The 12697-nt window shown below is 34.4% G+C and overlaps 1 protein-coding gene across 1 annotated transcript in view; it reads left to right on the forward strand.

Moving 5' to 3' along the window:
- Positions 1–4616: 4616 nt before the first annotated feature.
- The window catches only part of LOC106103565 (collagen alpha-5(IV) chain-like), a 20733-nt gene continuing 12652 nt past the window's right edge, over positions 4617–12697 (forward strand). The window contains exons 1-14 of the mRNA XM_013283741.1: positions 4617–4626; positions 4834–5643; positions 7372–7401; positions 7581–7628; positions 8217–8264; positions 8509–8604; positions 9215–9262; positions 9333–9428; positions 10135–10188; positions 10529–10624; positions 11000–11047; positions 11421–11516; positions 11600–11647; positions 11835–11930. Of these exons, the coding sequence (XP_013139195.1) occupies positions 4617–4626; positions 4834–5643; positions 7372–7401; positions 7581–7628; positions 8217–8264; positions 8509–8604; positions 9215–9262; positions 9333–9428; positions 10135–10188; positions 10529–10624; positions 11000–11047; positions 11421–11516; positions 11600–11647; positions 11835–11930 (1624 nt within the window). The remainder of the gene's footprint in view (positions 4627–4833; positions 5644–7371; positions 7402–7580; positions 7629–8216; positions 8265–8508; positions 8605–9214; positions 9263–9332; positions 9429–10134; positions 10189–10528; positions 10625–10999; positions 11048–11420; positions 11517–11599; positions 11648–11834; positions 11931–12697) is intronic.

Below are 12697 nucleotides of genomic sequence, written 5' to 3' on the forward strand. Positions count from 1 at the left end.
TATAATAAAGCGGAAACACACACTTACGTCACGCTTTAGGCTATATATTTTCACGCTATTAAACTTAGGGGTAAATATTTTGGATAAAAACGCTAATGTGGGAAAGAGACCATAAGTTGCTGCCAACATCAAGGAAGCAAGATTGCCAAGGTTTGTTATGTCATGTCATTTTGACATTTGCAATTGATAATTTAACAAATGTGACCAGTAATACGAAATTTTTATAATTCAAGGCAGACGAAGTCGCACGGGAAGAGCTATTTTATAATATTAGTATGATATGTGACTGATAACGTAGTTTTTAACTTTGAAAGAATTTTTGAAATCGGCCCAATAATTTTTGATTACATACTAAAATTTTATTACATACTAAAATATTACATACTAAATTTAATTACATACTAAAATACAAATCTTTCCTCTTTATATTAGTATAGGTAAAAAAACGCTCGAGTCTCGCTTCAGATCATGTATTTGAGTTGTTGCTAACGAACATCGCATTTAAAAGCCTAGGCCGATTTCGACCGGTCTTTCACTGAAGGGTAGCTGAGATAGACGGCCACATAGGCTATTATACTTTTTTATCTTAACATTGCGTGGCCGAATTCTTGGATCACAAGTGTGACTTGTGATCCAAGAATGCCTCTTAGGCTTAAGGGACAGATCTACAAGTCCATCATAAGACCTGTCGTATTGTATGGATCTGAATGCTGGGCCACCAAAGTTGCGGATGAAAGGAGATTGCATGTGGCTGAGATGCGTATGTTAAGATGGATGTGTGGTGTGACAAGATTGGATAAAGTTAAGAATGTGTACATTAGGGGATGTTTGAAAGTAGCGCCAGTGGTGGAGAAATTGAGAAGCAAAAGGTTAGCGTGGTATGGACATATTATGCGACGAGACGATGACATAAACCAGAAAGTGTTAAGATTGAATGTGGATGGCTACAAAGGAAGAGGAAGACCGAAGAAAGTATGGATGGATTGTGTGAAAGAGGATATGCTTAAGAAAGGAGTGGATTCAGGTATGACGGCTGATAGAGATGTATGGAAGAGCAGCACATACTGTGCCGACCCTCCATAAGGGATAAGGGCAAGTGGATGATGATTGCGTGGCCGAAGTCGCGGGAAACATCTAGTTTTAATACAAATGTATTGCGTAAATTAGGTTAGTTTATTTGCAATATGGAATATTCAGCTGTCGTGTTTCTGTTTGATCAATACGTTACTTATTGCTTACGTCATTGAAATATCTTTATTACATCCAAAGACATTAAAAACATATAGACTAGACAGTGCAAAAAATATTTTCATTGGTACTTTCTCTGAAAGGTAATTGCCAATCTTAGTTTGCTAAAAAATGTAAAAAAATATTATTGGAGTCCCAAATTAACCCATAATAATTTATGTTTTTTTTTTGTTAAAAAATTTGTAAAGATATTTATAAATGCAGTATGTTCATCCGCCTTTTAATTTAGTATGATTGTTTTTGTTTGTTTCTATTAATTAAGATATTTTTTTTTCTTTTTTTAAAAGTGTGTTTTTTTATTTCTGTAAAGGTATGTAATTAGTACGGCCGGTTACCTAATTAAGCTATATGTTACTTGAGTGCGAAGGAGCCAGCTGAAAATCAGCGCAGGAACGGTTTATTCCGTCCTGCATACGCTGAGCTGGCTACCTTTTGCCACGATTGTGTTTCCTTTAGAAGTCTTTTTATGTAATTTCTATTTTGTGGCAATAAATACATTTTCCTTTCGTTTCATTTAATCTCACTTCTTACTATTATTATAAACTAGCTGTTCCCGTGCGGCTTCATCCGCATGAAATTGTGAAAAATTTACTTTCTGTTTACATTTGTCAAATTATCAATAGCAAATGTGAAAATGACATGACATGACAAAACTTGACAGTCTTGCTTCCTCAATGTTGGCAGAAATATATGGTCTCTTTCCCACATTAGGGTTTTTATCCAATTCATTTACCCCCTAAGTTTAATAGCGTGAAAATATATAGCCTGAAGCGTGACGTAGGTGTAGGGCTTTTTATTAAAAAAAGGATTATTCAAAAACATGCTGTAATTGCTGACATCTAAGGTAAAAAAGAAGTGTGTGTTTACGCTTTATTATGATAGTATAGAAGTATAGATGTGAAAGTTTAGATGGATGGACGTTTGTTAGAGTTTGTAGCCTAAACTGCTGAACGGATTGCGATGTAGAGAATGGTCTGGAAGAACACATAGGCTTTTCACTTTTGTTTCTTTAAATTCAAAGACAGAGTCGTGGGCGAAAGCTAGTAAATATTTAAATGTTTATAACAAAAGACGGAGCTTATAATTTAGTAAAATGTTTTATTACATGTAAATACAACACGAAAACTTGACAACTGATATACAGTAGGACCTCGATAAGTTAAAGTCCAAGGGAAACACAAAATATTATAAGTTATAGGTTTTAAGTTATCAAGGGTCTATGTTAGAGGTTTTGGGCTCTGATGGGAAGGGGACATATTTTTTGAAGTTATAAAGGTTTTTAAGTTACTGAGGTTCTACTGTAGTACCTTTTAGTATCGGTGAATTTTTGACCGACTTCCCAAAAGAAGGAGGTACTCAATTCGTCTGTATGTTTTTTTTTTATTTTTTTTTATGTGTGTTACGGCATAACTCTGCCGCTAGTGGGCCGATTTTGATAATTCATTTTTTATCCGAAAGGTGATGCTTGTTATACAGTCTCGTCTGTTTATTTTTCAAATATCTAGCTCTTTGGTTCCTTATAAAATTACCCTACCGAGTTAATACATTTTAAAAAGTTTGAATAAAGTCAATATTATTTCGAGTATTTTGATTAGTTCCGCAATTGGTAGAATTTGCACAAGTGTTTTTATATAGTCCCTATTTTTATATAAATTGGATTCCGACCTGTATTGAGCAGTGGTGTCAGGTAACGCCTGGCCACTGATAACATGATGAAGGTGGTATACGGAGGCTTCATTTTGTTGGCGCTACTTAATGTAAGTAAATATATACTAATATTATAAAGAGGAAACATTTATATTTTTTTATGTATTGAAATAACTCAAACACGAGGCCGATTTTAAAAATTCTTTCACCGATTCTTACTGCCGAATTTCGTCATAGGACGACACGATATACCGCCCGGTACCATCCTCACCATGATGGCTGGCATTTCACAACCGTGCGCTTTTCGCGGAATTTCGGCTCCGCACAGCCGCGTTGTGGAACAGTGTCAGTGGCGGTATTTCCAAACCAATACGACTTAGGGTCCTTCAAGAAGCGTGCCTATTTCCTCAAAGGTCGGCAACGCATCTGTAGTTCCTCTGGTGTTGCGGATGACCACCTTGGTGTTCTCGCCGCTCGTTTGCCTCTTGTTATTATAAAAAACCGTTAGAAAGATAATTTATCTGTGAGTAACATAGGCTGTTTTTTGTTAATTATTAATTTCACGAGGGCGAAGTCGCGAGCAACGGCTAGTTATGTATAAATTCACCAAAATAACGTAACAATCGCTTCCCATAGACATCCGCAATTGCAAATGCATTGCCTAACCTTATTCGAGGTAGGGGAAATATTCACGAGGTGGAGGTTCTACAAACCCTGGCGGCACCAGCAGGCGAGGGCGGGGTCCCGAACCTGCATTGCACGGTGCCGTCAATTAAGTGGGACGCAACAAGGGCCCCGTCAAAGGCCGCCAGTGGGACGTCGCGGTGGCAAGCGACGCGATCCCGTGGAGTTCCACTGGCCAGGAGGGAACAGAAGGGTTTAGTGGGTATGCCCCATTATGGGGAGAAACCTACATAACTCTCCTGCCTGCCCCGAGGCACGGAGTATGCATAAAGCATTCCCCTCTGGGGAAAAAGTTAGGGGACATGTAATGAAGATATTTTATATAATAGATATAGTAGGGTAGTTTTTGATCCCACACTGATGAGAATGCTTTTATATATTGTTATTAAATTACAGATCTTCGCAACGAAGGTAGCGGCGGATCCACATAGTAAGTAGTTTATATTTTATCGTCTAAATATATGTCAATTTACCAACAAATAAAAACGCTAAACAAGAATTCTGACTCTCATAATGTTCTTGGAAGTAACGGATAATGTTATCTATATATAATAAAATTGGAATGTCTGTAATATTAAAAAGAAACATTCCAGATTTTGGCATGTATTTGCGTTGCTGATAACGAATATCGCATTTAATTTTTGTCTGTCTGTCTGTCCGCAAGCCGCGTTTAATCCGGGTAACCTCCGAAACGGCTGGGCCAATTTTGACCGGACTTTCACTGGACGGTAGCTGACATAGGGCATATAGGTTGCTTTTTATCTTAATATTTCGTAGACGAAGTCGCGGGCAACAGCTATCAATTCTATAGACCTACAAGTATAATTTAGCTGTTGGCAATTTTTGTGAACAATATCATTTTAAAGCGTCATGTTTCGACCAATGAGAGAGTCGCGAGGAAATGTCGACAATTAATTTCGAAATTCTAAAAAAAATCAACTTTTTTTAGTTCTGATTTCAAAAAACAACAAGTAAATTAATCTATTATTTTAATATTTTAGGCCACAATATAAAAGTGGTGAGACATTCCGTTAACGATGAAGGTTCGTAAATAAAATATTCTTAATTTAAAATTTTCATAAGAAATCTTCGACTTACACAAGCGAACCAAATGAACATAACTATTAAAAATAAAACTTTTGCTGTATCCACGTTAATTGGTCACTAAGAGGAACCCTTAGTGTAGATTTGTCGGACTAAATCTGTACTAAGTGGGACTTAAATGACTCTGAGTGCCATTAATCTTTGTTATAGCCGAACAACAGGAACAAGTAAAAGTAGTAAGACAGGAACAAAGAGAAGTGCGCACAGAAGAATATCAGGAAACTCAAGAAGTACGTACAGAAGAGCGACAAGAAACTCAAGAAGTAAGAACAGAACAGCAACAAACGCAAGAAGTACGAACAGAACAGCAACAAACGCAAGAAGTACGAACAGAACAACAACAAACTCAAGAAGTACGAACAGAACAACAACAAACTCAAGAAGTACGAACAGAACAACAACAAACTCAAGAAGTACAAACAGAACAACAACAAACTCAAGAAGTACGAACAGAACAACACCAACAACATACAGAACAACACCAACAACATACAGAACAACACCAACAACACACGGAACAACACCAACAACACACAGAACAACATCAACAACACACAGAACAACATCAGCAACACACAGAACAACATCAGCAACACACAGAACAACATCAGCAACACACAGAACAGCACCAGCAACACACAGAACAGCACCAAAAAATTCAAAAACACACCGAACAGCACCAGGAACACACAGAACAGCACCAGCAACACACAGAACAGCACCAGCAACACACAGAACAGCACCAACAACACACAGAACATCACCAACAACACACAGAACAGCACCACGAACAAGTAGTACATCAAGAAAAGAAAGAGACACACAAACAACACACAGAACACCACCAACAGCACACAGAACAACACCAACAACATACAGAAAAACACCAACAACACACAGAACACCACGAGTCTCATGAAAATCATGGTCATAAAGAACACAAAAACAAACCGCAAAAAGGTAAACATTATTTTAAAGGTGGAAGTATAGATTGTGTGAAGAAAATATGAGTGAATTTGTGTTGGGGGTCACGCATCAATAGCAAAATTTCATAATAATTCCGTTATTGGCGAGCTACAAGTTTTGCGGCACGGCTTTGCTTGGCTTAGTTGTAACTGAATAATCGAATTGTTTCGTTAAAATTTTAAACGTACAATTCGAATGATATTGGTCAGTTGGAACTCAGCGTCTGTGGCGGGCTTTATGCTACGAAATGTGGTTAGTTGGTATGGGCGAACAAGAGTGATGACAATCCGCAGTGTTCAATATAAAGAATTGCTTGCAACGGACCAACTTCATCTCTGTTTACAACCAATCAAGTCGCAAATTGCGCAGACGGGGTTATTCACACATTTCAAAGCTGCTATTTCTGTTATATCTCGATGTCTACAAAACGTTAAAGCGACTTCAGTTTTTTAATTTGTTCCGATTCGTTCCAAAATTGTACTAAAAATCAGGTTTATAATCAATTTTTGATCGCCGCTTCTGATATGTGGATGATCCCAAAGGTACTCGTGGAAGATCAGATCCGATCCGACCCAATCCATAGCATTGCTCGTTTTAAACATTTAATTACATTTTCATTATTTTGTATTTAATTGCTTGGTTTTTTCTAATTATGTTGAAGTGGTTGATAATTAAATGTTATTTGGAAGAAAATGTGGATACGATGCCACCACTTAAGAGAAAGGAGGACGTAGTTATGAACCAAGTGGTTTAAAAACAAAATTAGTTCACGGCTCAACGATGTATATGAAAGCCGACTCTCTCACACGAATCATAAGTTAGTTGAGTTATAAGCGAAGACATTTAAAAAAATTATAGACTGGGCATAGTAAATAAGATATTTCACTGGTACTTTCTCTGAAAGGTACTATGTTGTCAAATTTAGTGCCGTCTCACACGTCATAAAATACTAAATTATAAACATTATTTTATGACACCTATCGATACTAACATTATAAAGAGAAAAGATTTTTTTCAGTGTTGAAATAACTCAAAAACAAATGAACCGATTTCAAAAATTCTTGCACTATTAAAGGCTTTGTTGTCACTGAGTATAGGATAGGCTATATTTTTTAAATTCACTCGGGAGAAGTCGCAAGCGACAGCTAACTGGCAATTATTCTGACATGTGGTTTTGGATATCCATGGAGAAATATTTCAAGTGAAGTTTCAACTATGCCTATTCTATGTACTTTGCAAATCTCTTTGCCAACTCAATTCTATTTTTTTTTTTTACAACTCAATTCGTATTCTATATTCACATAGTCAGGGGCTTATAATTTGGCTGAATTGTTATTCCCTGAAATATAAACAAACGGGATACTATATACGTCAATTATATCGTAAAAATTCTAACATCCATTGTATTATTGTATAATCACGTACAAAACATTATTTTTAACTAATTTTAGAAGAAATAGTTATGTTCGGATGTTTCGTTTTTAAAAATCAATATGTTTTTTAATAAATTATAACACTTTTTATTCTTTGTACATGACAATGTATTGAAATTACACAGGTTATCTTTTTTATTTTAGTTTTTTATATGCAAATATATCCTATATGTAAGATATATCGTATATAGCTTTAATCTTTGACCGACTTCCCAAAAGAAGGAGGTACTCAAGACGTCTGTTTGTTTCTTTTTATTCTAAAAATATTTAATTTAAACCTTCGTTTCAGATCACAACCATCATCCAAAATTATGGGAAGGTCAGTAAACCTCTTGAATTTATATTTACATGAAATATAATAAAAAAATAATAAAGTTACGAAATTTAAGTCATAAAAATTCTTCAATAAATATTGAATGAAAACGTTTACTAACGATTTTCTATTTTATTTTAATGAATATTTTATTAAAGTTTTTAATTGATTTTATCGTGTTACAGATGGCGAAAAGTGGGAAACGGTACTTTTCAAATTGACCGGTTTACGCGGTAAGTTATTGCAATACAGATTAAAAATCTTTCGTCTTTTAATTAATAAATTACAGAATGTTAAAATACAATCATATGGATTGTTATGTTTTAATCAAATAGAGGTAATTTACAGACAATAATTATTTAAACAATTGCTACGTTTCCAACAACCTTGGTATACATCTGAATAAACTTTTAAATTACCAAAACACTGCCAGCAATTGTAAATAAGAATAAATTAGCTATTACAATTCTTTTATTTGTTTATTCTCAAACGAATATTTAATAACACCATCTTTATATCAAAATTATTTTCATTGAATATTTTATAGGTTAGGAATTTGACAGCCGTTCTTGTCGTTAGTGATGTGAATGAATTTGTAATCGGTAATTAAAATAAAAATTACCGGTTTTTCATTGAAATAATTTCCTGGAATCCTATATTTTTTTATCAAAATGCAGTCATTGGTAAAACAAAGAGTAATTGAGCCAAAATTTTTATCACAATCCGATTAATTAAGGAATTTTGCAAATGCTTATTTAGACCCGTTAAAGTTATAACTGCTTATAGGAATTTTTAAGAAATTCAATATTTTCTTATTACAGAAAGAGAAAAAGCCATCGCTCACATCAAAATCAAAGCCAATCTTAAAAGTAAGTATTGGTTAGTTACATAAACTTTTTTCAGTCGTACTGAAGCTGTTAATTTGTGACTATTTCAAACATTTTCAATACTTTCGGTGACTCAGGGAGACTTGATTTATTTGCAGCTGAGTTCGATCCTACAGTACGAATGTGTTTTGAGATTTTCATTTGATTTACCTGACGTCACGATGAAGGAAAACATCGTGATGCCTTCTTACGTAAATAAATTCAAAGATGTGTGATGCTTTCACAGGTGAGGAAGAAGTATATAGGTTTGTAATATCTCTTCGCGGTTCGAGAGGTTGGAGTTTCACTTATGACTTCCTCACAGCACTCGAAGGACACACAAGTAAGCGAACAAAATTATTATAAGATATTGTATGAAAGATGATGGTAGAAATGACGGAAGATCTGGAACACCTGGTATGCTCTATGTAGAATGAAATAAAGACTAAAAGTGTAAATTAAAAAAAAACAACCTATATGTTCTTCCAGACTATTCTCAACATTTATGCTAAAAATCGAGATCAGTTTAGCAGTTTAGGATACAAACTCTAACAAACATCCATCTAAAGTTTCGCATTTATACTATTAATTAAAAGTGGATTTGACGGTGGAGGAGACGCATAGGAAGGGGAAATGTCCTCTTTATGTGCGTGTCCTCCATCAAGTGAGGGTAGGCAACGCTTCTGTAACTGGTGCTTATGGGCAGCGGTCGCTTTTCATTTCGGTGGATTCAGGCCGATTGCTCTGCAGATGCGTCCTCCTTTCCACTATTTTGTACAAGGAAAGGATGGAAAGAGGAAGTGAATTTGGCAAGGGATGGAATGCACATGTAGGGGAAATATCCTCTTTCTGTCGTCGCCTACTCTTGATTATTGGCAACACATTAAACTGGTCATTTTGCATTTTGTATGCATTTTAATTAAGTATTGAAAATTTTTTTTTCTCTGTTTCAGAAATAACGATAATCTTAGATTTATTGTATCAACTTACAAATGAAAGAGGTAAATATAAAAACTCTTAATTGTATATTTTACAAAAGTATTGGTTTAAAATATTAATCTATTTGTGTAGATGTCTTCAAAGCGTTTGAGGTGTTGGAAAAATTAACAGCACATCAGAACATAGAGGCCATATACGAGGTTCTTAAGAAACTGTCTGGTGGAACAAGTAAGTAGTCCGTTAATGTAATATCTATACTTCTATACTATTATAATAAAGGGTAAACACACACTTCTTTGTTGCCTAACATGCCAGCAATTACAGCATATATTTGAATAATTCTTTTTTTAATAAAAAGCATTACACTTACGTCATGCTTTAGGCTATATATTTTCACGCCATTAAACATTAGGATAAAGACCCTAATGTGGGAAAGAGACTAGTAAGTTGCTGCCAATCAAGGAAGCAAGGTTGACATTTATGTATTTGAATTTTGACATTTGACAATTAAAAAAAATAAAATCAAATGATTATAATTACATGCGGATGAAGCCGCAAGGGAACAGCTAGTTAAAGTATAATTTAAAAAAATGTTAAATAGTCTATGTTGAACTACGCTCTACATAATTTACAAATTTCATGTAGATCCGTTCAGTCGTTTTGGACAGAATTAGCAATATCCATACATCTAAACTTTTGTATTTATGTTATTAGTAAGAAGTAAGATATACTAGTGCGAAGTTATGACGGAGACATCAATGTATACTGATAGTATAAAGAGGAATAATTTATATTTTTATCTGTATTGAAATAACTTTAAAACTACTGGACCGGTTTCAAAAAATCCTTCACCATTAAAAAGCTACATAAATTAATGCAGACGAAGTCGCGTCAACAGCTAGTATTTAAGCTAACATTCGAATATCATTTCCAGGTCTTCACGAAACATGTGATTTCTTCAAACATGTACACGGAAAACACTCTTCAGGTAAGTCATTCGTTTCGTATGATGTTTGAAGGACAATGAAGGTCATCATAATACTTTCAGAAATGTTAGTTTTACTGTATTTTGTTGTTTTTTTATGTCCTTAGGCAGTAAAAAAAATCATAATTAATTTGACAATGGGCCAAAGGCTATAAATCGTAATTCCCATGTCACAAACTGTGATATGTTCGGATTTAAATGCGTTTAGCTCTTCTTTTAAACTACGAGCAAACAATTTAATCAGAATTTTTTTAATTTTTGATATTTTTGAGGTAGTTTTATCCGCAAATGCCCTTAACTAGGGTCATACGTTCAGGAGTGGTAAATAATAAATCTATTCCAGGTGTTGAAGGTGTGGTCGCTCAAGTGTTGAAGATAACAGGAGGAGTTGGTCCTTCCGAGTTGCCTCTTGTATTCTTAGAATTGAAAAATGAAATCGGTTAGTCTTTACAGTACCTTGTATCCGGGACTTCTTAACCGGAATTAAAAATGTATCTTAGTAGCATATTTTCCAGAGTATGTTTTATCCGTGCTAAATTAAGCTGAGATGCTTAGTAACTAACATACATCCATCCATCCATCCATCCATCCACCCATAACGTTTCTCATCATTTTCATCCATAACTAAGCACTACCTATGCAATCTTCTTCAATACACTTAGATTGTTCTTTTAATAATTACGGCGTTTAAGTAAATGTGTGTTTCTTCGCATTTTATCGCAATTATTTTTTCTATATCGTAGTGTAGAATTATTAGCAAAAATACTGATAAATAGTCTACAGAGATAGATATTAAGGAAATAATTTTTTACAGACATCAAAGAAGGCTTCAAGTTACTTCTGTCAGGAACAAGAACGGAAGGTTCGTATTTTTTTAATAGATTTTCAATTAATTCAAATATATTTTTATATAACAAGCAATAAAAGTTATAATTTCCAATCTGTCAATTACTTTTTTATGGTGTTCATTTTGTAATACAATATGTTTTGACAGCTGTCAGTTTTATTAGTGATGTTCCGCGAACCGGAAAATAAATTACCGATTAAAATTTTTGACAACACGAATTTTAATGCATAAGTGAACCAAAAAAGGCAATATTAGTTCAGTTGTGAAGTGACTTGTTTAAATACGTCGAATGAAATAAATCGAGAAAAGTGTTTGGACGTGTTATTGAATTAAATCTCCCTGTTATGAAAAGTTTCCTTATCTGTGTTTATTTACATTTTTTTACTAGATCTCGGTGAAGCGATACGCAAATTCAATCTAATTTGCCGGCAACAGTCTTTCTCCGCAAGTATCAGAATCGTTAAGAAAATAACTAATAAAAAACGTAAGTGATTATTTATTTTATGTTGTCTGTTTGCAATTCCATCGTTTTGTTCAAAAATTCATAATGCATTTTATCATTTTCAGAATTGAAATACGCTTTGATAGAACTAATAGAGGAAAGCGGAAGAAATCGTAAGTAATTGTTTGCGTAAAATTTGTAGCATACTTAACATAAGGTTTCTTTTTGTTAAATGTTTTATTTATAGTCGAAAAACTTAAAAAAAAACGTAGTGTTTAAAGGATGGATAAAAGTTCAATCCAAATTTTAATTGGATTGTAAATTCAATCCACTTTTTAAAGATTGATTTTGTAATTTCAGATTTGGAATTTGTATTTGAGAACTTATACAAGATCACAGGAGCCAAAGATTTAAATGAGGTTATTGTTGTTATTAAGACGCACTTCGGTTGTGATGGTGAGTAGGTTTTAAATATAGATGGCGTTGTTACCGAACTATCTATATCTGTACTAATATAATAAAGCATGAACACACATTTTTTGTTATTAATCAGATAGCAGCAACCGATCAGGTCGAGGTTCGGCCCTCTCGGGCGCCCTTGAAATGCTAAACGCGTATTGAGTGACAGCCCAAGGAGGTCCCCTCTCGGGGACCCTTGTGCCTAGTCACTCCATGGAGCGTCCACCAGCGATCTAAGAGCTCGGTGGCCTCCCAATCCGGTAATAATAACGAAGTAACGGATCCTGCCGAGGCTCCTGAGGGAGCCCTCGAGCCTAGTTACTCATAAACGAGGTTTAGGCTAAGCGCCTTGCGCTCGGCCACCTCAAGCCCGGTGAATCTGTAAATGCCTCTTCAAGGCAAACAGTGGCCATTCAGTCACAAAAAAAAAAATATATTTTTTGTTATGTTAAATGTCAGAAATGTCGCAAAATATTTAAATTACTTAAAAAACAAACACATTTGACAACAATTACCGTTACCAGCAATCTTGTTTCTTTGATTCTTGTATTTTTTGTCCCTTTTCCGCATGATTTGACAAATTTACTCCCTTAGTTTAATAGCTTGAAAATATATATCCTAAAGCGTGTCGTATGTAGGGCTTTTTATTAAAAAAAAGAATTTTTTAATAATATACTGTGACTGGAATAATACATAACAAAGTATGTTTACGTTTCATTATATTAGTACTTTTTTTTTTTATATAACATAAGGTGGCAAACGAG

The sequence above is a fragment of the Papilio polytes genome, unplaced genomic scaffold, assembly GCF_000836215.1.
Source record: "Papilio polytes unplaced genomic scaffold, Ppol_1.0 DF824493.1, whole genome shotgun sequence".
Lineage (NCBI taxonomy): Eukaryota > Metazoa > Arthropoda > Insecta > Lepidoptera > Papilionidae > Papilio > Papilio polytes.